At 44.8% G+C, this 24350-nt stretch overlaps 2 protein-coding genes across 5 annotated transcripts in view; one reads left to right on the top strand and one right to left on the bottom strand.

Annotated features, from left to right (window-relative positions):
* The window catches only part of LOC120318111 (phosphorylase b kinase regulatory subunit alpha, liver isoform-like), a 175501-nt gene extending 160430 nt beyond the window's left edge, over positions 1-15071 (top strand). The window contains exon 35 of the transcript XR_005559414.1: positions 14785-15071. The gene's annotated coding sequence lies outside the window, so the exon portion shown is untranslated. The remainder of the gene's footprint in view (positions 1-14784) is intronic.
* The window catches only part of PPEF1 (protein phosphatase with EF-hand domain 1), a 112114-nt gene that overhangs the window by 66175 nt on the left and 21589 nt on the right, over positions 1-24350 (bottom strand). For 3 of the 4 annotated variants that reach the window (XM_039365396.1, XM_039365394.1, XM_039365398.1), the window contains exons 2-4: positions 17516-17702; positions 12713-12840; positions 1421-1481 (exon numbers count right to left, since the gene is read on the bottom strand). In XM_039365396.1, the coding sequence (XP_039221330.1) occupies positions 1421-1481; positions 12713-12840; positions 17516-17567 (241 nt within the window). In that variant the 5' untranslated portion in view covers positions 17568-17702. Of the gene's footprint in view, positions 1-1420; positions 1482-12712; positions 12841-17515; positions 17703-20410; positions 20450-24350 lie in introns of all 4 variants that reach the window. The other variant, XM_039365395.1, reaches the window with a different exon arrangement.

Here is a 24350-nt window from a genome sequence, read left to right as displayed (position 1 = left end):
AGCTGAAGAAGCTTCTTGAATGAGAAGCGAAACATCTTCAAAGAAAAAACAAGAAAGTCCAGTTGCCTCTTGAAAAAGCACCTTTGGGATATTCTGCAGCTATAGTATTGTATTGCTTTGCATGTTGGGCTAAACTGCACTTAAGAATGGAAATGCAAAGTTCTCTTTTTCAGTCTTTTAAAAGTTTGTTGTTTTGCAAGAGCAATTGCAAGATATAATTAATGCTGCTTTCAATAAACTATGTTGTTTTTAACCACTTTGTCGAGTCCAACTCTTGGTGACTTTATAGGCAAGTACTCTCCATGCTACCTTGTCAAGCACAGCTTTTTTCAATTGTTGCATGATAACATAGATTCAATAAACTATAAACTATGTATATTCTTTTTCATGGATATAATTACAAAAAATATTTGTTTATAGCATGTTCAGAGCTATATATCAATGTTTCTCAACCCTGGCAACTTTAAGATAGATGGGCTTCAACGCTAAGCATGGATGCCTTCGGAAATCTGGTTGTTGAAGCCCACCTATACAGTTACCAAGGTTGAGAAACCTTGTAAAGATTCACAATTGTGCAGCCAGACTTTTCTTTGTTCCCCCTCCGTTTTTCCCTCCCTGGGAGCCCCTAATTGTGGAAATTGCAAAAAGGATTATTCCCACGATCAATATTTTTTTTTCTTCCACTAGAGGACACCTATTTTCGTTACAGTGCACAAACTAAACTTCCTAAACTATAAATATTAGTGAGCCACCATTTCTAGCATCCCTCCATTAGTCTTGTTAGCTGTAACTGGTGGGAGTTGCAGTTCAAATTTTGGGGGACATGTTCTCCTCTGCATGAAAAAATAATAACTAGTTTACATAGAAAAACTCATTAATAATTATTTTTAAGACAGAAAAAATACTTAACACCAGAATTACAAACATTGCCAGATATAATTTTTCATAGGAACATTTTCTTAGGAATACACTGGCATATTCAAAATTAGGTAATCATGAAAATATTTTAGCATGAGTATGAAAATAAAATATTTGTTGTTTTCTACTTGCTATTGATTCTAAATTAATGAAGCTTTTTATAAGAGCTAGAATTCTTGAATATCAATATTAAAAATATATTGAGCAAGATAGCAAAGGTGCTAGTTCTTCTCCTATACCACTGTGGTTATGAATAATCGATTCTTATTTTAATTGATCATTTAATTGGAACAGCACAGGCACTTATCCAATTCTTAGATATTCACTCTTGGAAAACATAAAGTTTTCATTTGCATGTGTGAATCCTGAAGTGGCTCTGGAGATACTTACAAAAAAATAGTATCGATACCTATAGGTTTGTCTGTGGCTGACTTGCCATTTTTCTAAGCAAAATATGTCAGTGGAATTTATAAAAAATTATGTATTTTTCTAAAATTCTCACCTGGATCTGTCTTACTGGTCTGAGTAAAATGGTCCAGCATAAACGTGAAGAATTTGGAGAGCTGAGTAAGAAAACATCTGTTAGTTTGTAAATCAAAATCACTGATCTATTACACATTTACCAGGGATCTACCTACTAGAACAGAGGTGGGGAACTATGTCCTTTTTATGACTTGTGGACTTCAACTCCCAGAATTCCTGAGCCAGCCATGTTCCCCACCCCTGTACTAGAAGAATGCTTGACAAAATCCCAAGCATCATACTTAGTTTTAATGCTACCCCTTGCATGCATGAAACCTTTTCCAGCTCAAAAGACATAAGTATAAATAACTCCTATTCTGTGCATAAAAACTGGTCTACTTCTCTATCACTCCTCCCTGTTCCTGATTAGTGCACAGAGCAGATGTTAGATCAGGAGTAAGCAACTCTTGGCCCTTGCACTACAGCATGCCTACCACCTAATTTCCTGTAGCCATTGGCCTCATTTCTAAAGCTTCTTCAGGCAGTCATCTCAGATGTATGGCAAGAACACACTGTACAGGTAGTCGTCGACTTACGATCACAATGGAGCCCAATATTTCTGTTGTTAAGTGATATAGTTGTTAAGTGACTTTTGCCCCATTTCACAACCTTTCCTGCCACAGTTATTATGCGAATCACTACATTTGTTAAGTTAGTAACACGTTTGTTAAGTGAGTTTGGCTTCTCCATTGACTTTGCTTGTCAAAGAGTGCAAAGGGTGATCACATGACCCTGGGACACTGCAACTGTTATAAATATGAGTCAGTTGCCAAATGTCTAAATTTTGATCATGTGACCATGGGGATGCTGTAATGGTGTGTAGCTGAGAGGGGAGTTGGGGTGGAATCGGCACTGGCTGGGATCGGTGCTGACTGGGAGGCTTTGTTGGAGCTCTGCGGATGCGGTGGAGAGGTTGGGAGCTCCGGCGGCCTCCACCGTGGCTGGCGGTGGGGCATGGCTTTTGGGGAAGGATTTTTTAAAGGGGAAGAGGAGATTGACTGAGGGAGAAGAAGCTTTTGTCCCTTTTTCCAGAGGGGCAAGCCGGGCAGAGGGACAGCGAGGTAGGCAGTTGGGAAGAAGAAGCTTTTATCCCTTTTCTTCCAGAGGGGCAAGCCGGGCAGAGGGAGAGCGAGGTAGGAGGTTGGAGAAGCTTTTATCCCTTTTTCTGCAGGGGCAAGCCAGACGGGGGGGGGGATAGAGATAGAGAGGTTTCTGTAGAGCAAGCTTGAGAGAGAGAGAAGGGAAGAGAGAAGAAGAGAATTCAGTGGGGAAAGGTCAGAGAGAGAAGAGGAGATAGAATAAGTGGGGAGGGTCCTGTGAGCTGCTGAGAGAGACTGACCATCATCACCTCACGTGAGCTGCTGCTGAGAGAGAGACTGACCGGTAAAATCAAGCATAGCAATTGACATTCCTGGGATGCTTGGCCAGAAGAGTGAATTCTTCAGACACTGAGGGCTCCTGTCCCTGACCAGAGGGTATACGTGGTAGACAAAGGTGGACCGAGATTCTTCCCACTCTTATGTGTTCTTGGAGTGGAAGAAAAGGGTTCCGGAGAGCTTTCAGGTTGAGAGCCTTCAGAGAAGGGAAGAGAGGTTGAGAGAAGGGAAGAGAGAAGGAGAGGATTCAGTGGGGAAAAGTCAGAGAGAGAAGAGAAGATAAAATAAGGGAGGGTCCTGTGAGCTGCTGAGAGAGACTGACCATCATCACCTCACATGAGCTGCCTGCGAGAGACTGACCATCATCTCATGTGAGCTGCTGCTGCCAGAGATGGGAGCTGCTTGTTGACAGAGACTGACCACCATCTTCACCTCACGCGAACTGCTGCTGCCACAGACTGACCATCATCATCTCATGTGAGCTGCTGCTGAGAGAGACTGACCACCATCACCTCACACAAGCTGCCTGCTGAGAGACTGACCACCATTACCGCACGTGAGTTGGTGCCGACAGAGACAGAGCACCACCGCACCTTGTGTCTCTGTCAAGCAGAGGTGTCCAAGCAGCCAGAGCAAGAGGGCCAGGAGAACCCAGACTTCAGCGGACCCTTTGGGGGTGACGCTACAGGTAGTAAGTATAAAAATGCTCATAAGTCACTTTTTTCAGTATGTTGTAACTTCTAATGATCTAAATGAACAGTTGTAAGTCAAGGACTATCTGTGTTGGCTTGCTTGTTACAAGGGAAGTCAATAGTGTCAGGAAGAGAAAAGGATAAAGCAAAGTTCAAGAGATGTTTCTTTCTCTGGCCTTTCTCTCTCTGCCTCCTGTGTCCCAAAGAAAACTCATATTGCTGCCAGTGTAGTGCAGGGCTTTTCAACCTTTTCACCCATTGTACCACTTTTAGGATATGGCAATATTCGAGTACCACCAGTCGTCTAGCAAGGTGTCAAAAACCTGATGTCCAAAAAAAGGAAAAAAGTGATAAAGTACAGGTAGTCCTCGACTTACAAAAGTTTGCTTAGTGACCGTTCAAAGTTACAATGGCACTGAAAAAAGTGACTTATGATCATTTTTCACACTTATGACCATTTCAGCATTCCCAGGATCATGTGATTTACATTCGGATGCTTGGCAACTGATTCATATTTATGATGGCTGCAGTGTCTCAAGGTCACGTAATCCCCTTTTGCAACCTTTTGACAAGCAAAGTCAATGGGGAAACCAGATTCACTTAACAACCTTTTATATTGGGGTGTCAAACTCAATTTCATTGAGGGCCACATTAGCATTGTGGTTACCATCAGGGGGGGTTTCCTTCCTTCTTTTTCCCTCCCTCCGTGCCTCCCTCCTTCACATTCCCATCTCATTCCTTCCTTCCTTCGTCCCCTCCCTCTTTCCCTTCTTCTCATTCCCATCTCCTTCCTTTCTTCCTTCCTTCCTCTTCTTATTTTCTTGCCTCACATTCCCATCTCCTTCCTTCCTTCCTTCCTCCCTTTCTTCCTTCCTTTTCCCCTCCCTCCGTGCCTCCCTCCTTCACATTCCCATCTCCTTCCTTCCTTCCTTCCTTCCTTCCTTCCTTCCTTCCTTCCTTCCTTCCTTCAGTGCTTCAGCGGGGCTGAGCAGAAGCACCATTCAGCTGGAGTCCAGCACTGATCCTGGCACTTCTGCTGAGCTCCACAGAAGTGCCAATCATCTGGAGCCTGGTGCTGATCCTGGCGCTTCTGGGCGGCTCAACAGAAGCACCAGAATCAGTGCTGAGCTCCAGCTGATTGGTTATTCTGCAGGGCTCAGCGGAAGTGCCAGGATTAGTGCTGGGCTCCAGCTGATCGGTGATTCTGCAGGGTTCAGCAGAAGCACCAGGATCAGTGCCGGGCTCCAGCTGATCAGTGATTCTGCAGGGCTGTGAAACAGCACCACCGTATGTCCAGCCTGGAGAGTGGATTTGAGTAAAGGAACACTTTCCGAGAGCAACTGCCAAATTGTCAAGTCCCACCAAGTTCTTCTCAGCTCACCCACAGAGGCTAATGTCAAGGGCATCAAAGCGTGGATCCATGTTTCCAGATTGAAGAAAATTCTACTACCCCAGTGGGAGTGTCAACCCATCACTGATTTGAAGCTACATTTGCAATGAACCCGAGCTTCACTTGCAGACCTTTTTGATCACCTGGATTCCTGGCTTCTTGTTGTTCACTTTTATAACAACTTGCCTATCACTCTGGATTATTATGAGCACTGGGCTCCAGCTGATCTGTGCTTCTGTGGAGCTCAACAGAAATGCCAGGATCAGTGCCGGGCCCCAGCTGATCATCACTTCTGCTGAGCCCTGTAGAAGTGTCGATTAACTGGAGCTTGGCACTGATTCTGGTGTTTCTGCTGAGCCCTGCAAAATCACCAATCAGCTGGAACCTGGCACTTATCCGGACACTTCTCCTGAGCCCTGACAGCCCTGCAGAAGAACCGATCAGCTGGAGCCCAGCACTGATCCTGGTGCTTCTGCTGAGCCTTGCAGAATTGCCATTCAGCTGGAGCCTGGCGCTGATTGTAGTGCTTCTGCTGAGCCCTGACAGCCCTGCAGTTTTCCAGTACAGGAGATGGAGAATCCACCAATGGGTTTTCACTGTCTGCCTGCTCTTGAGACCAAGTAGCCAAACTTGACACGCCCCCTCTTGCTAGGAGATCCAATCTTGACTTGGTCTCAAGCTCTTGAAGACGTATCAAGGTTGACTCTCAGGTTTAGAGATCTTCAATTCAATTAGCAGGTCAGATACCATTGTTGGATTCTACTTGCTTTTAAATTTTATATTCCTTAATAACTGATTCTCTCTCAAAAGAAGGTTAATTTCCCCCAAGATGCTGGACTCAGCGCAGTCTCTAATCAGCTGATTTGAGGCTTCTGGGTGTGTGTGGGGGGAAAGTACTTCTCCGCTCTTTTCCCAAGGACTCTGGGGAGGGGGAAGAAAATTTTTTTTCCAATTCCCCGTGGGCTTTTCTACGACGCTCAGCACTGCAGCCACTATCAGCCCCAGAGCTTTCCCCCTAGTCCACAACACCTTCGGAGGCCGTTTTAAACGGCCGAAAGTCGCGGCCGCCGTTTTGGACGGCTGAGGAGCTCAGAAATCAAACGGAGGTTTTCCTTCACTTTTGCAATCAGCTTCTGCAAAGTTTTAATTGGAGCCCTGTTTTCCCTGCACAGCGCTTTGCGGTGCAGTCAGCTTACCCCCACAGATTAATATTACCTTGCCAAGCCTCCAGAGGCTGTTTCAAACGGCCCGAAAGTTGAGGCCGCCATTTTGGATGGCCGACGAGCCCAAAATTCAAACGGAGGTTTCCTTGCTGTTACAATCAGTTTTCTGAAGCAAAATTATTGAAGTCCTGCTTTTTGAGACAGGGGCTTGCACAGCAGTCCTCTAATCAATCTCAGGAAGCCTTAACAGAATTTGCCGCAGCCGCCATTTTGGGCGTGCCGCGCAGTCGGCCTTGCATTGCCATCAGCCAAATAATTAACTGAAGGCCTCAACACATTACAGGGCATTTCCATCATACCTCCAGGCCATTAATTTCAGCATAGCTGAGAAACCATTCTAGCCCTGCACAGCGATTACCATTAGGCCTTATCAACTGTAACATTATTTACAGCCAATAATTAACTGACTAGGCCCAATTCTCAGGCCACCATATTGTTTTAAAGCCACCATTTTAAATTCACATTGCCTCTGCCAGGCCTCATCTCAGGCCTTCTGCGCCCTTCATTGGGGCTTTTTTCTGGTGCACCTTGACTGGCCACCTAAGGCCTCCGGGCAGAGCCCAGAGAGTGGCCCCAAACGTGCTTTCGGCATCTGACTCAATTGCCGTGACCGAAGCCCAGAGAGAATTTTTTGTTGGTCAGGTGGTCAGGGGAAGTCTTGTTACTTGTTCCAATCTCGCTCCCACCAACGGCTTGTCTGCCAGAGCTTTGTCTCAGATTCCCTGAGACTGCTCAACTAGGATGGAGGACTCCATGTTGCCTCACCCAGTGGGCACTGTCCCTCCATCCAGTTACGGCTGCCACAAATTCTCTGAACAGGAGGCAGCAGGCAAGCGCAAATCTAAGGCCAAGACGACGTTCAAGAAGCCTTCCAAGTTGGCAGAAAAGCAAGCCAGCCGTAGGCACCAGGCTCTGGAGAAGGAGTTCTCCAGAGCGCAGAGACAGACCGGATTGGAGAAGGATCAATTGGTGGCCTCGGAATTTGACCTTCCTTTAGGTTTTTCAACCTCATCCCAGGGTGTGTGGTCTCTCACAGGGACACCCACGACAGTTAGTTCCCCACCTAAAATGACACAACACACAACTACCGTCTCAGGATCAGCTCCAGGGGCCACCTTCACGACAACGGCTGCAGGCCTCAGGGGAGCAGACCTGGGAAACATTTTCTCTGACAGCCGCCTTGAGGTCTTGCTATCCAGGGTTGTGGACCGCGCTCTAACAGAACGGTCTTTCCATCTATCCGAGCAGGGGTCTTCTTCGTTGGGCATGCCACCTTATGTCCCTCCTATGGAGTTTCCTATACTTCAGGAACCCACATCTCCTGCATACTCCTCCATGAGCGGATTCTCATCCCCCCAGAGCGAGAAGCAGCCGGAATTTAACCTATCAGAGGAGGAGGAATCTTCCCCTGAACTCCCCCCATCGGAAGGCTTGTTCATTCCAACTCTGTTTCTTCCCCTGTTTCGCATGCCACATCAACGGCAAACATAGGGCCTGATCAGTTCCCTCTGCCGCAGGCAACATCGGATTCCAGTCCAAATCCGATATTTGTTGCAACGGTGGCAGCACAACATCACGTTCCATGTCCCTCTATTTTTCTTAAAGAAATAAAAAAACAGTGGGCCTCCCCTTCCTCCCTTCCTTCAGTAAGAGAGACTGATAAATGGATTTTTAGCACTTTCACAGATCTCACTGGGACCCGGGAGGTTCCCAAGGTAGACGAAGCCTGGATCCCTCTGGTATCCCAGAAGGCGGTCACTAGGGACATGGCGGAGGCGCTTAAAGCAGATGACAGAAAATGGGACCTCACCTTTCGGAAGACCCATCAATCAGCAACATGGGCAATTAAAACGGCCACTTGTGCATCCTTTTTGTGCGGGCCACCCTATTATGGCTTCGTCAGCTTCAGGCCAGAATCCCTGCTGAGGACATTCGGACTCACCAGGAACTAAACAAAATGGTGGCAGCCACTGAGTATGCTGCAGATGCAACGCTTCAGTCGGCCACCTTTGCATCTAGGTCCCTTGCAGACAACATTACAGCCAGAAGGATGCTGTGGCTGCAATACTGGCAGGCTGACGCCAAAGCAAAATGGCCTCTGGCAACTGCTCCATATCTGGGCTATAGTCTTTTTGGGGAAGTCCTGGTCCCGTACCTGGTGGCAAACAAGGACAAGCGGAAGGCCATGGCTCACTTGAATGGACGGTCCGACAAATGTCCTGCTCCATATGTCCACAGGCAGTCCTCTCAGCCGGCAGCAAGTTCAACTGCCACTCAGCCCTCCAGTTCATACACAGCCAGGCAGGACAGGCCATATGTCCGTCCATATGACAGGCCGGTTTTTCAGCATCGGCAACAGAACCAATGTAAGGGGCCATTTCGAGGGGCAGGTCGCCCCTATAAGGGGTCCAAGAGACTCTTACACTGCACTTCCCATTGGGGGAAGGCTGGCCCACTTCTTCCATCAGTGGGAACTCATATCCAGGGATGCCTGAGTCCTACAAACCATCTGGTTTGGTCTGCCCCTGGAGTTCCTAGTTAGCACCCTGGACCGCTTCATCTCTTATCCCATTTCCCGGAATCCACTCACACAGAGACTCGTGCAGGAAGCCATTCAGCATCTTCTAGAGGGTCAGGCCATAAAGCTGGTACCTCCGAATCACATGGGAAGGGGATTCTACTCCATCCTTTTTGTGATTCCCCAATCCTTAGGAGGATGGAGAGCAATTCTGGACCTCAAGGGTCTGATTCATTACATCACATGCACGATGCAATCACTCCAGTCCATCCTGGATGGCATCAGACAGGGAGACTCCCTGGAGTCAATAGACCTCATGGAGGCATATCTCCACATCCCCATCCCTCCAGCTCACTGGCAGTTCCTCAGGTTCTCTTACAGGGGCAGGCATTTCCAGTACAAGGCCCGTCGATTTGGTCTCTCCTTGGCTCCCAGGATATTCATCAAGATCCCAGCTGTACTGGCCGCCCATGTACGGAAGGTACTGGTACGCGTCCAGTTTGACTGGATGAAATCTTGACCCAAGCGTCGTCCTTCCGGGCAGCTCAGTCGGACCAGCTACTAACTATTCAGGTCCTCCAACAGCACAGGTTCTCGGTCAATTTCCAGAAAAGCCAGACAGTTCCCTCATCCAGTTTTCTGCACCTGGGAGCCATCACAGACACACAAACTGCAGAGTCTATCCCTCCCAGGAGTGGTTGGTCAGCATCAGGGTTCTGGCTTGTCGGGTGTACAAGGGCCGCACCATTTCACCAGTCTGGATCTCCCAGCTTCTGAGAAAGATGATCTCCGGCATAGCCATAGTTCCCTGGGCCAGACTCAACTTGCGGGAGCCTTAATGGTTCCTCCGACCATTCCAACGAGCGGCCAGCGCATCTGACTGCCAGGTCAGGCTCCCGATCCACACCCTCAGATATCTACAAGGGTGGTTCTCACAAGTGGTGTCCAAGGGATCATCTTTCAAGGAGCCGGACCATGCCACCATCACGACGGTCGCACATCTATTCAGTTGGGGTGCCCTTCTACGGTCTCAGTTTGCAATGGGCCATTGGTTCCGCGCAGACTTGAGACACAACAGCAATTGGCTGGAGCTCAGGGCCATGAATTCAGATCTTTGCCAATTCTGGCTTTGGATCAGGGACCGTCAGGTATGGGTCCTCATGGACAAAGTGGCGTCCAAGGCCCACGTGAACCGGCAGGGGCACACCAGGTCCAAGTTCTTTATGTCCAAGACACGGCTACTGGGGCCCTGGACAGAGCCCAACCTGGCTCCTCTCAGGGCCAAACACATCTCAGGAAGGGGATTGCATCCGGATCTCTTTGCCGAGATCTCCAGTAGGCCCGGCCATCCGATCTTCGGCATGTTTGCATCATCAAACAATGCCCAACTCCCCAGGTACTTCTCCCATTATTATCTTCCAGGGGCGGAGGGAACAACTGCCCTGCGGATTCTGTGGCCATAGGTTTTCCTGTAGGCCTTCCCTCCCCTCCCGCTCATTCCAGCGACCTTCCGCAAACTGCTCCAGGAACAGGCGGAAATGAGCCTCATGGCCTCATACGGATCACAGAGGCCCTGGATTGCCGATCTGATGAATCTCTCCTGGTCTCCCTCGAGGGAGATTCCTCCGCATCGGGTGTCCTTGCACCAAGGGGTCCTCCAACACCCGGACCCTCAGTGGTTGCAATTGAACATTTAGTGCTTGAGCGCAGCATCATGACACAAAAGTTATTCTCATCACGGGCAATCACTATGACTCAGGCCTCTCGTCGCCTGGCGACCAATCGCATTTATGATTCTACTTGGAAGAATTTTTGCCATTGGTGTAGAAGGCAACAATTAGATATCTACAAATTGACCATTCCTCAGATCGCAAATTATCTTCAGGATGGTCTGGACAGAGGCCTGGCCCCTGCGACTAATTGCAGACAGGTGGTGGCCCTGTCAACATTACTCACTTGTGCTGATTCAGTTCCCTTAGCTCACCATCCCAGAATACGAGCCTTAATCAAGGGTGCGTGCAACACCAGGCCTCCCGTGGTACACAGGTACCCCTCTTGGGAATTGCCTCACATCCTTTGCGCTCTAACAAAAACACCTTTTGAGCCCATAGCTGTTCCATTGCGGAACCTGTCTCTTAAGGTTGTGTTCTTGATCTCATCAGCCAGACGTATCTTTGAGCTGGCTGCTCTTTCGGTCAGAAATGACCGTTGTATCTTTTGCAGCAATTGGGTGGTCCTTCGTCGGGACCCCGCCTTTGTGCCCAAGGTAAACTCGGTCTTCCACAGAGCACAGGAAAGTCATCTTGCCAAATTTTTGCCCCAATCCTTCCCATGACTTGGAGTGGCAGTGGCACACACTGGACGTCCGCAGGGCACTGTGGCATTACATGTAGTGCACAGAGCCTTTTCGTAGGTCTGAGGCCCTATTTGTCTCCTTCCGCCCACCTTCTCTGGGACAGAAGATTTCCGCTGGCACTATTGGCAGATGGATCAGGGCCTGTATCGTGGAGGCATACCAGTCCTCTTCCCTGCCGGCTCCAACTCATCTTACTGCCCATTCCACTCATAGTGCTGCGACCTCTGCGGCATGGGCCACTCAGGCATCCATCGAGGAGATTTGCAGGGCTGCGACATGGTCCTCACCCTCCCTGTTTGTCCGACATTACAGGATCGACCGCTTTGTTGCGGCAGACCCCTCCTTTGGTCAGAGGGTCCTTCAGCAGGTGGTCTCCGGGGGCACTAGTCCGGCCTTATCTATTTCCCACCCATCAGGACAGTGAGGCTTTGGTATGTCCCATTGGTGGATTCTCTATCTTCTGTACTGGAGAAGGGGCGTTGTCTTACCTGAACGCCTTTTCTCAGTACGGAGATGGAGAATCCACACCCACCCTTTAGGTCAGTTAGGCCAAATTTAAGGGTTTGAGAGCCAACACCTCGTCCACCTTCAGCCACTTTCGCCCTCGTCAAGACTGGATCTCCTAGCAAGAGGGGGCGTGTCAAGTTTGGCTACTTGATCTCAAAAGCAGGCAGACAGTGAAAACCCTTTGGTGGATTCTCCATCTCCGTACTGAGAAAAGGCGTTCAAGTAAGACAATGCCCCCTCTAGCCATCTGTCGCTCAGGCTTGTACAGTGCTGCCACTGCTTCAGCTCATCCCCCTCCCCTGCTACCACTTCTCTAGGACAGTCATGTACCACCTGCCAGGTGCTGATGTACTAGTGGTGGTACGCGTACCACCGGTTTAAAAGCCCTGGTCTAAGATTTTACAGTGCATCTTTAAACACATTGCAGATACAATATAACATTCTGCCATGTATTTAAAACTGTGCTCTAAAATGTTTCATTATTTAAGTACTGTAACATATATAAGAACAAAAGGTTTATTTGCGCTAAATCTTTACAACAGTGATAGAACTGCACACGCAGAAGATCCAAGTCTATATCTTCCGCATTATCCATTAGAGCTGAAAAAGTCCTTCCTGAAACCTTGCAAACCACCCCCAATACTGTGCTGTATGCGTCAATGTCATAACTTGATTTAAGGCCAGCTTCAAGGTCCTTAACATTTGCATTCCAGACTTGATTAAATGCTAGAAAAACCTGGATCCAGTGTGCATTTTAAAAAGTCAGCTTTTAGGAAGAGGCAAATGTTTTCAGTCATATGAAAACTAGCATTGTTTAAAATCCACTTGAAAAAAGACTGGTATATAATAATAAAGTAGAAATACAGTTATATTTATAAACTTATATATTTATGTTTCTACTATATTATTACTGTCCTGAGATACCAGTTACAAAGCCAACAATATGGCATTATTTTGCAAGCCTTAAACAATATGAAGTATTTAGGCAGAGGTTTATCCTCCAAGCTTGCTGCTTGACTCCCAGAGGTTTCATTACCAAAATAGTAACATCTGTCTAAATCTACAACCCGAGCTATGAATATTCTCTACAATTTCTAATGTGTAAATATACACAAAACTAAGAGACACAAAAACTATAGAGAACTTCCTCTGAAAACATGGTATACTTGATTTAACTGTTTGTGGCAAAGAAATGTTGTAGAATACAAACCTGCATTTGTGCTTGTTCATCTGCATATTCAATTGATTGGAAAATAGTCAGGGAATATCGACGCCTCATTTCTAGCTGGGCCATGTAAGACCGATACCATCTTTGAATAAGGATAGCTGCTTTAATAGCTGTCAAAACAGGATGTGCCCCCAAAATAAGATTAATTGGCGACAACTAATTATTTGTGCAGATTTTTGGCTCTACAGTTTTAAAATGAATGAAATTCACGGAGCCTGTATTCCATATTTGTTTCTATTACATGGTTTCTTGTAAAATACAGAAGGGTAATCAATAAGGTTATAAATATCGCTGCAAATCAAACACAATGATAATTTTATTATAATTTGTAGGGTAATGTTTGAGATCCTTTGTATCATTGTAAAAAGTAGATACACAGATTAGCAGATAGTACTGAATTCTGTGACACAGAATCTTAAGGCTTTGATTGACCTTTTTGTAAATGAATACTCCTAATTTTTCAAACCTGAAGACATTAGCAACCTAGACAATGTGTACTATATGTTTTAAAAGGTGCTAACAGTTATAGAAAAATACCTAGCTAAATATACTGTAGGTATCATTAAATTCAGTGCTAGCAAAACTAAATGTTGCTTTGTGTAGAACAAACTAAGTTGTTAAGAGGCATACATATCATATCAAACAAGTTATAACCTGCCTTTACTATGACAGACTTGGCAGAGGAATGTGTTGCCCTTGGAGCATTGCTCTTATCATTGCTCATAATTTCATTATTCCAATTCTCATTCAAATAGAAATACTGCTTTGTTGTTAAGATGATAAATCAAGACTCAAGGTATTTTATCAATGATGCTCACCAAAGCACTTCCCAAGAGGAATTGCCCATATTCAATATGCCTGAAGGAGCAAACTGAAAGATTCAGAAGACAGCAGGTATCTAAGGCACTGCTGAACTTTCCAAGAATTCATATAAATATCTGGTGTTGAAGGGAAATATTGTGATCACGTATGATATGATCTGAAATATCTATAAGTTAGAGAATGAAATTCTAAAATATTTGAATGTGACACACACCTTGCTTTCACTTTTTCCAATACTCAGTGACTAGTATACTGTCCCCCCTTTTAAAATATATTAATTTCATGATCCTTTTGCTTTTCTATCCTTTGATTTTGTTATTTTCTTTGAATATTAAAGCTTTCCTGTCTTATCTGTGCTCAACTCTGTTGAGATGTTACAATCACTCCTCTTCTAATATACCGTAAATGCCGGCGTATAAGGCGACTTCCGCGAGCGCTGAAATCAGCGCCAAAGATGGGGGTCGTCTTATACGCCGAGTCGTCTTATACGCCGGAAATACTGGTAGTTTCCGGCGTATAAGACGACGTTCTAGGAATGCGGCCCGGCTATAAAGACGGGGGTCGTCTTATACGCCGGGTCGCCTTGTACGCCGGCATTTACGGTACTTTACAAGCCCCACTCTTCTATGCAGAAGCCACCTGGGGTGGAAACCATTAACAAGTTATCACACATAGCCTGTAATTTCATTGGGAGGACTTTTCTGTTTTACTGTTCACCTTGAATTTTTATTTACTTATTTCTTTGGAAAATTTATATTGCCACCTACTCGCACATGGTGACTCAAAGAAATAAAACACAGGAAATAAAAAACACAGTATAAAAGAAATAAAAATAAAATAATAACAATATCTCTTAAATTAAAACAAAATTTCTTCAGAGCTATATGGAAATGCTATAACTGAACTTATCTAATCAATGAAAGAATTCAAATTAATGTTAGAGTGATAATGGACATAAAGGCTTCAAAGAGAAAATTAATCTCCCTCCTTCCCTCCTGTTCCTTCCTTCTACAACATTTGGTGTCCAGGTGAGCAAACACATGTACTTACAGCAACTTCCTACAAAACCCTTATGGAGTACATCTTCATGCATGTTTTTCCTTCATACAGGTATCAAACATCCTTGGAATGACTAAATTAGGCAATCACAGAAAATCCTCATGTATACTTTTTTAGCATGAAAAGAAATTCCATTGAAGTCTTCTTTGTTTTCCCCCCTCCCTTTCCAATAGCTTTAGAGTCATCAGCTGTGCATATGGGACCTGTTTTCATTGCATTGGTGAGTACATTTGCAAAACATTTTCCTTTGGAATAGTGAAGCGATATTATTATGATACATTAATTTTGTTACATGAATAAAACAAACACAGCTCCAATATAAAGTATTACAGAATATAAAACAGAAACAAAATTCCAGCATGTCGCTGTTTACAAGCTTGCTCTTTTTTTTTCCTTTGTACATCTTACTAATTTTATTATGTTTTTATTTTAAAATGTTTTTTTTTTACTGTCATATACTGTGTCAGATGCCTAACTTCACTTTCTTGAAGCTAGCTAGCAACTGCCATAGCCAAGGAGGAGGGGGCAATTGGGAGGGGAGGAGTGCTGGAAATGTGAAAGAATGCTGTGAGAATTTGGGGGGTACGGACACTAACAGGAACCAGAGGTGCCAAACTGAGCTATCTTCCTGCTTTCAAGGACGCCAGCCCTGGGAAAGGAATTTACAACAGTGCTCGAAGCATCAGGTTCCCACAACATCGGAACAGAGCCTGATTGGACTACTCTCACTGGGGGAAGGGTTTTGGACATTGGGGGTTGCTTTCAATATATGATTTTCACATGGTTTTTCTTCAGAGCTTGCCTCACTCGTATGCACTCAGCAACTCTAGTAAAAGAACCTTTTCTGTAGCATCTATGGAGTCAAGAGTCGTTCTTTCCTAGGGAGCAGGCTGTGACCAATCTGACAGTAGGCAAGCTCTGCTGTAACAGTTAACCAGGAGACCAATGTCTACTGAGGGGACTGAACAAAAAAATGACAAGCCATGAAAGTGGCTTGGAAGAGGCTGGAGCTTGTGCCCACCCTCCACCAAACCACATCGCCCAAAAGAGGAGCAAATGGTTGGGGAACGTGCGCATCAGTGAGGAAGTGCCAAAGCCCTGGTGGTCGCTCACCCTGGGAACAAAAGATAGAGAGAAAACCTCTCCGGGTAACGTACACAAGGGGAAGCCATGGAGCTCAGAGTCAAGAATGGCGTGTCGATTGGGGTGAAGAAGAAATCCAAGGGGAGCTGGCTGAGCAGAATGACCTAGTGGAGCAAGCCTGAAGAGTACTGAGAGATACCTTTGGGACCCGGTGAACTTCTCGACCAGTTAACCAAGCCCTGAATGGTGCTGGAACCAGTGGGAGATGGTGCCACGATGCAAGTGGCCATGGCTAGAGGGGCGGCAATCTCATCTGGACCCGCTCAAATCCAGGCAGCCCCACCACCAGCCACTCAAGCAGCATAGCCCTTGCCACAAGGGGGGTCATCTTCCAGGGGGCGCCGAGGCCCCAGCCCTGGGCTTGAAGTACGGAAGAGACCCAAATCAACTGGGATTTTTCCTCACCCATGTAGACTACATGCAAGAGTATGGAGTGGACCTATATCGAAGTAGCCTGGGTCAGTTGCATGACCATGGCTTTGGAAGGCACTGCAACGGAGTAGATGGTATTCCTCCACAATGACGATGTGCCAGAGTTCTGAAGCTTCAATTGGTTCATGATGGCCCTGCACAAAAGATTCAAAGACCCACTTGCCCAATGAAAGATGTGACCCTGCTCAAAACCATCAACCAGGGTCATGGGTGGGTGGGTGGGTTGCAGCTTACAATGAAGAGTTCTGGCTAGCTGAATGGCTAGAAGACGTCTTGATAGAATACTTCCAAGATGGGCTCAATGACAATGTATACAACATCTGCATCTCATGAGGAGGCTCCCGACCCTCTGCCAGTGGTACGTGCTAGCCGAGGAGGTGGAAATCAACCCACAGATGGTGCCATTCTTCCCTGTTGGAGAAGAGAACACCTGGGCACAACCTCAGCCCCAAATGCTGATCCACAGGCTGCTTCAAATGTGGGAAGGAAGGGCACCATGCCGCTGACTGCTAATACGCCAAAGCAACCCCTAAGTCCGGTGGCTTTCTCTTACTAGCATCTCTAGTAAAAGTACCTTTTCTCTACATCTGTGGAGTCAAGGGTCATTCTTTCCTAGGGAGCAGGCTGTAGCCAGTCTGACACACTGGTTTTGTAGTGCTTGCTGTGTGCTTATTGTAAGATGCAGGATATAAGTTAAGCGTGTTTCAGGAAGTTAATGCATTTTCAATACTGTTCTTACAGTTTTTCCAGGTTTTTTTTTGTAACTCCTTCTAATTTTATTATACTTTTTTATCTCTACTTCCTTATTACATACCTGAATCCTTAGGGGAAACAGCTAAGTTGTAATATAAACTACAATAATATAAACTACTGAAAAAGCAGATGGAAGAAGATAAGATAAATTAGTGCAATTCAATTCTATTTGAACCTATTCAAAAGTTTGGCAAAACTTACTCCCAGGTACGAAGGAATCTTGATGTGGAAGACTAAAATACAGAATTGAACCTTTAAATAAATTTCAGGACTTTGAGTAAAAGCTCCTGTTTCTTGATCTTAATGTGCCTTACATACCAGTGATTCTCAATCTTTTATATCTCACATCTCACCGATGTAGAAATGCTGGATCCCACTCAAAACAATAAGGCATGAAAGTAGAGAGATGGGTCTACCTAGATAGTTACATATTTACACACAGAATATAAAACAAATGACAAAACATATGCAAATTGTACAAAACATATGCAAATTGTACAACCACAAACTTACAAATTAAGAAAGTGCAATAATATTACTTGTCATAGAACATTGTATTGCACAAGCAAGTTTTACCTTTTTCTGATTTACTTGTTTGGCTTTTTGTACTAGAACTGCCACATCCCATGACTCAGTAAAGTAAAGGCTGAATTGCTGGTTTAAATTATCCTCATTCTGGATGAATTCTTTAGCTGATAGCGATCCAACTGCACCTCTTTATATTAATCACAATATGCTGTAATGAATCAGTTCTTCATTTTTCCTAATAAAAAAGAATGCAATGAACATTGATTTTGTATTGTCAGCTGCTAAGACACAATGGAATATAATTATCTGAGTCATCCATACACCAGTGAAAGTAGGAGGGTTCACTGTTCTGTAGCTATTGTCCTGTCAGTTTCACATGGATGACTCTCTTTACATCCCAGGATCAGAATCAGGCAGGCAGAGAATTGTCATGTAATTATTGAGGAAAAAAAGTTCAATGGAATTATATTGTAGTAGTTCAATACAATTATATTCATATAGGCAATGGATTGTTTTCTCAACTTTCCCCCCTGTTTATCTCTAAAATGAGGTATTTCAGTAGGATCACTAATGGACAAATGTAACCAAGGCACATAACAGCAGGAATGAACAACCTGGGGTCTCAGAACCATATGGGCCTCAGAGTCCTAGTTTTCTGCACTCAGAAACCCTTTGAGTTTCCTACCATTTTGTAATGCAGGCATTTCACAGTTGTTTTTTTTAAAGCTCCAGAAATTTCAGATATGCCCATACTGTTTGCTGATACCATTTGCCATCTGTTTTATAAGCTTCATATTCCCCCCCCCCCCCAATATTAAGCTTTTTCCACAGCTGGATAGAAACCCCTCACCAATATCAAATTTAGGGTTTATAGACATTGCCTGGCTACCCTATTGCCAGTTCAGACCAGTAGCAGGAACAGACAACACCACAATTTAGTAATTACCTATGGATAATGGAAACAACTTCAAAGCTCATTTTTCTGGTCTACTTCTGAAATTCAGTTTCTCCTATAATTTGCCTTGAGAGTTCCTGTCTATTTAAGAGTGCTGCAATGAGAAGTTAATTGGTTACTTTGCAAAGGTAAGGATGTACCTTCAACTAAATCATTCTTATTATTGTCTCTAGTATTTTTAAAGCTACCTTTACCATAGCATAATGTAAGTAGCACATTGTGTAATAGTACACTGGCTTTTACACCTGTTCTGAAAATAGCACGTTGCTGCTTTGAGGCTGAATCAAAACATTTTTTTTAAAAAAATAATATTTTTCTTTGTCTGAGTTCCCCACTTTCCCTTACATTTTTTTTCACTTCTAAAGCACAAAAACATTTTTCCCACTTCCACAGACAGCAAAATAACATAAGATCAACTGTTTCCTTCCCAAAGCTTCTGTGTTCCTCAAAAAACTTCATAACAATTATCAGTCATGTTATACATGTGTACTTATTACATCACAATGTAAATAAAAAAATGATTTCATCTAACAGGGTTTGAGGTCCTGTTTTTTTACTATGCTACCAAAACCCTTAACAGAAATGATGAAGCAGTAGGCCAAATGGATTCAGGAAGAAAGAATTAATAAGCAACTAGGTATATGGATTGGAAAGCAGTCATCATATACTACAATGTTTACAGCTTCATCTAAAGGTGGTATTTGTGTACTCTAGGACCCAAGAGGCCTTCTGAATTCCTCACCTCCTAAAGATGGGGAAGCTTAATTGATGCTTTTCTGTGGTAGTCAATAAGCTACAATAAACAAGTCTTGCTAGAACTAATGTGATTGTGATATTTTTTTTAAAAAAAAATTCACTTAACTTAAATGTGAAATATATTCCTGCTATATAGATGACAGAACTAAATCAGTACTATCAATTAGGATGTCCTAATATATTGTAGGAAGTCAGCACTCCTCCCCAGAGAAAGAAATATTTTGGGGGAATATTTAAAAAGGCAGAATATTATATTTCCCAAAGAAATAATGGGAGAAAATCTTAAAAGGCAGAAACCTCTCCGTCTCCCTCAAGCAGAAACTCAGCAGGCTAGCTCTGTACAAATGCAGATTTGATAATCCTTTCAAAAAGATTGGAGCCAGGAAGCTTGGAGCTGATGGGATTAGAAAGATAAAGACCCCTAAAAATCTACATTCCCCACCCAAAATCTAAAGACGTGACCTTTCGGACATAATAGGATTAACCTACCACCACTAGAATACCAAAGGGCACACTGAACCTCAGGTTAAAGTTCATTGCACAGGAACAGGAAGAGCCACAAATACAATGACACAGGAACAGGAAGAACTCCAAACACAAAAGCCCAAGAAGCTATAAAAACCACCTCTCCCAGCTCCATTTTGTCAGCCATCCCAGAAACACATGCGGTGTCACTGAAGTTTTTGGCAACTCAATAAACTGGACCTTCTTTCCTAAAGCAGTCATTTGCTGCCTTGTGTATCGCACCCAATGCCGCTGCCATAAGACTGCGGAACAAGCCGGGCGGAGGTAAGGAACCAGTATACCGGTTCCTTTCCACTGCCCAGCTTGTTCTGTGACCTCATGGCAGTGGCATTGGGCAGGGGCCAGAAACGGCCGGTTTTGGTGTGACACGGCTGTTTGCCGCCTCATGTATTGCGCCCAATACTGCTGCAATGCCATGGCACAAGTGGGGCAGGTTCCCCCCTCACCTCCCATTCAGATACAGCTTTGGTGGCTCTGTAGGCAGAGCTGCAAAGTTCTCTTCTCTGACAGAGAACTTTGCAGCTCTGCCTACAGAACCACCAAAGCAGCAGGTGGAGCGCTGGAGGCTCAGGAAGGGAGATTGCTGAAGTGGGCGGTTGGGTCATTGGCAAGAGCAATGCAGTTGAGCGGAAAGCGGCCTCAGAACAAGTGGGGCAGGTAAGGAAAGAAATCCTTGTTCCACCCAGAAATTGCCTTTCTTTCCTTACCTGACCTCCAGCCCCGTGCCATTTCTCCTTCATGATCCGCTGCCGACGCATGCAAGGAAACAAAGGAAAGTTTTTTTGGGGGGGGAAAAGGTCAAGGTCATAAAAGGTCATAAAAGAGAAAGAAGGAAGAATATTAATGATAGAAATATTTTAAAATCAAAAACAGATATTTTGATAGCAATATATGCACCAAATAATAAATAAGAAAAATTCTGTCAAAACCTTCACAGAAAAATAATAGAAATGGAATATCAAAATATATGCTTAATTGAGGAATTTCAATGCAATAGTTGATGGGACATTAGACTATAAAAGCAGTAAATCAAGGAAACAAGGAAGAAAAAGACTTTTTTCAATATGATACAAGGAAATTGGTATACAAGATATCTGGAGAGAAACGAATCCAGGAAAACCACAATACACATTTTATTCTAAATTTTGGTCTAGAATTGATATGATTTGGATGACACCTGAATTAATGGTTAATATGCAGGAAATTGAAATAGAATTAGGTACTTGGGCAGATCATAACCCCTTAAAATGGTGTGGAAAGGAATGCAGAAAAAAATAAGATAGACTTTGAATCAATCTATATTAAAAGAGAAAGAATTTATAGACTTAGCAACAAAAGAAATGGAATTTTTCTTCAAAGAACATAAAAAAGAAGACACAACATTACAAAATGTATGGGATACAGCCAAAGCATATTTTTGAGACTTAGCGATAACATATATGGCAATAAAGAAAGAAAGAAAGAAAGAAAGAAAGAAAGAAAGAAAGAAAGAAAGAAAGAAAGAAAAGAGACAATGTCAGTTGTTAAGAGAAGAGTTTAAAAAATTAGAACTTGAATTACAAATAAACCCACAAAAGAAAATATTGAAAAGACAAATGGAAAATAATAAAACATAAATTAAATTTAATAGAATAAGAAAAATTGGCACAACAAATTAAAAGGGCAAAGCAAAACTTCTTTGAAAATGCAAACAAACCAGGAAGATGGTTAGCTTATAAACTTAAAAATCAGAAGGAGAAAAAATTGATAAACAATTTAGTAGATGAAAAAGGCTGTTTACAATTTAAAAATGAAGCAATAAAAAAAGATAATTAAAGAATACTGTTATGTCCCGAGCCTTGCAAATGGCTCGGGGCGTTTGCAGGCGGTCCCGGGCAGGTGCAAAGCTGCCCGGGACCAGACAGGCTGTCGCCAGCGCCGTGCGCATGCGCGGGTGCTGGCGCGGGAAAAGTATCGCATTGACCCGGGAAATGTCTATATAAGAAGCTGGGAGGTTTTGGGAGCTGCTGAAGCCATCTACTTGTGAACTGAACACAGAATAAAAGAAAACTGAGAACTACAACTGCTTCTCGTGCCTGCTTTTCACCAAGGACTCAACACTGGCGACGAGGATGGGATCGCCTTACATCACCTGGAAAGGAAGAAATGTAAGCTTACCCAAGTGAGTCCTGAGCAGCGGAACGGCGTTGACTCGGCAGCTACTCGCCAATCCAGTGCGCATTCGGGGGTAGGCTGGCTGATAGACCCGTCTCCTGAAGATGGCAAAGGTTGGAAGGCTTTCGGAGTTCGACGTCTCACAACCAGAGCGGTGGGAGTCCTACGTAGCCAGGGTGGAGAACTACTTCCAGGCAAACCAAGTGAGGGAAGAGAGCTTGAAGGCTGCCACCCTGCTTTGTGTTTGCGGTCAAGACGCCTTCGAAATCGCAGAAAACCTTGCAGCACCTGTTCCAGTAGAGTCTGTTAGCTACGCAGATCTAAAGAAGCTACTGAAGGAGCATTTCCAGCCTAAGATGTCCGTCATCGCATGGCGCCACACCTTCGAGCAGAGGGATCAACGATCCGGAGAGTCGGCCAAAGAATACATCGCCGCATTGAGGAAGGCCGCCAAGCACTGCGAGTTCAAGGACCTCGAAGAACGACTGAGGGACCGATTCGTGTGCGGCTTACGGCATCGAGATCTACAACAGAGGCTTTTCGCCAAAGAAGAACTGTCCTTCCAAGATGCCTTAAGAGAGGTCACCGCAGAAGAAGCAGCAGGCGGCGCCGTCAAAAACATGCGGCCGATCAGAAACAGTCCAGAAGTTGCATCCGTGCACCAGGCAGACGTCCAAGGAAACTCCGAGGAGGATCCGGACGAGGAAGTCGACCGTCTCCACCCCACGAAGGAAGGAAAGCAGAAGGGAAGCTCTTCAGCTCCACTCAAGTGCATCGGCTGTGGAGGTCGCCACAGGAGAACCGACTGCAAGTTCCGCTCCGCTACCTGCCGGGCATGCGGCAAACAAGGACACATTGCAGATGTGTGTCTGGGCCGACGAAAGGTACAACCTCAGGAAGAACTGCGCCTGAAAGGTACCAGGGTTCCCAGCCAGAATAGGGTAGGTTTTTGCGCTTCGCGAAGAAGCATCTTCAGGACAGGCACACACAAGCCCATTAAGAAAAAGCTGTCACTCAAGGTGAAGCTACAAGGGGTTCCATTATCTATGGAACTAGACACAGGGTCTGCCCTTTCAATCATCTCCTTGCATACATTTAGGAAGATTTGTTTCGGTAGTGGAACTCAGGCCAAGTTAAGGCCTTCTGACATTGTGTTAACAGATTTTCAAAATTCAAGAGTGTGTGTTAAGGGGGAGGCCACCCTTAACGTGCAATACAAGAGTTTTGAAGGTCCACTAGACTTATTAGTAGTAGGGGGTGAACGAACGAGTCTCATCGGACTCGATTGGTTTGAGGCCCTGGGGATACACGTCACAGGACTCAACAGTTTACAAACACTCGACCTACAGGAAGTCTGCAAAGAATTTGCAGATGTTTTCAGCCCCCAGCTGGGCACATTCAAAGGACCCCCTGTGTCCTTAAAGCTAGACCCCACTGTCACTCCCATTAGAATTAAAGCAAGAAGGGTCCCAAGCGTATCAACAGCTGCCTGTTGATGATGCTGCTGCTATAGCTCAGACTATTGTGACCCACAGGGGAGCCTTTAAGGTAAAAAGGCTACAGTTTGGAGTGAATGTCGCTCCTGGGATTTTCCCAAGCGTAATGGAAAACACACTACGGGGCATACCGGGGGTTTGCCCCTACTTTGATGATGTCTTAATTGCAGGAGACTCCACACACATTCTAGCTGAAAGGCTAAGGGCTGTTCTGTTAAGATTCAGGAAAACAGGCCTCAAGCTCAAAAAAGACAAATGCAAGATTGTGGTGCCTTCTACTGAATTTCTGGGGTTCAAAATTGATGCTGCTGGGATTCACCCTGCTGAATCCAAACTAACTGCTATTTTAGAAGCACCTAGGCCAAAGTCTAAGGCCGAACTTCAGGCATTCCTGGGCCTCCTGAATTTCTACAATTCCTTCCTTCCACATAAAGCCAGTGTGGCTGAGCCTCTTCACAGGCTACTAGACAAGCAAGCAGTGTGGCACTGGTCACAAACACATGAGGCTTGTTTTAACGAAGTCAAGGCCTTGCTCACTTCTAACAGTGTACTTGCACATTTCAACGAGTCCCTTCCTGTGTGCATCGCTTGTGATGCATCCCCTTACGGGGTAGGAGCTGTCCTGAGTCACCTCAGGTCTGATGGAACTCAGGTTCCTGTTGCATATTACTCTAGAACATTGTCTTCTGCTGAGCGCAACTACGCTCAGATAGACAGGAAGGCTCTGGCTGTTGTTGCTGGAATTAAAAAATTCCATGATTTTCTATATGGCAGGCATTTCACGGTCTTCACTGACCATAAGCCTCTGCTGGGACTGTTTACCACACGTAAGCAGACTCCCCAGATCATCTCCCCCAGAATGCTTAGGTGGTCTATTTTTTTGTCTGCATATGATTTTTCTTTACTCCACAAGCCTGGGAAGGAAATGGGCCATGCTGATGGCCTCAGTAGATTGCCTCTGCCAGTAGTAGAAGCTGACCCTGCGCCAGCTGTCAAC

This window comes from Crotalus tigris, unplaced genomic scaffold (assembly GCF_016545835.1).
Source record: "Crotalus tigris isolate CLP2741 ecotype Arizona unplaced genomic scaffold, ASM1654583v1 scf7180000020065.321141, whole genome shotgun sequence".
Taxonomy (NCBI): Eukaryota; Metazoa; Chordata; class Lepidosauria; order Squamata; family Viperidae; genus Crotalus; species Crotalus tigris.
The sequence above is the reverse complement of the archived record's forward strand: the minus strand, read 5'-3'. Positions and strand labels throughout refer to the sequence as shown.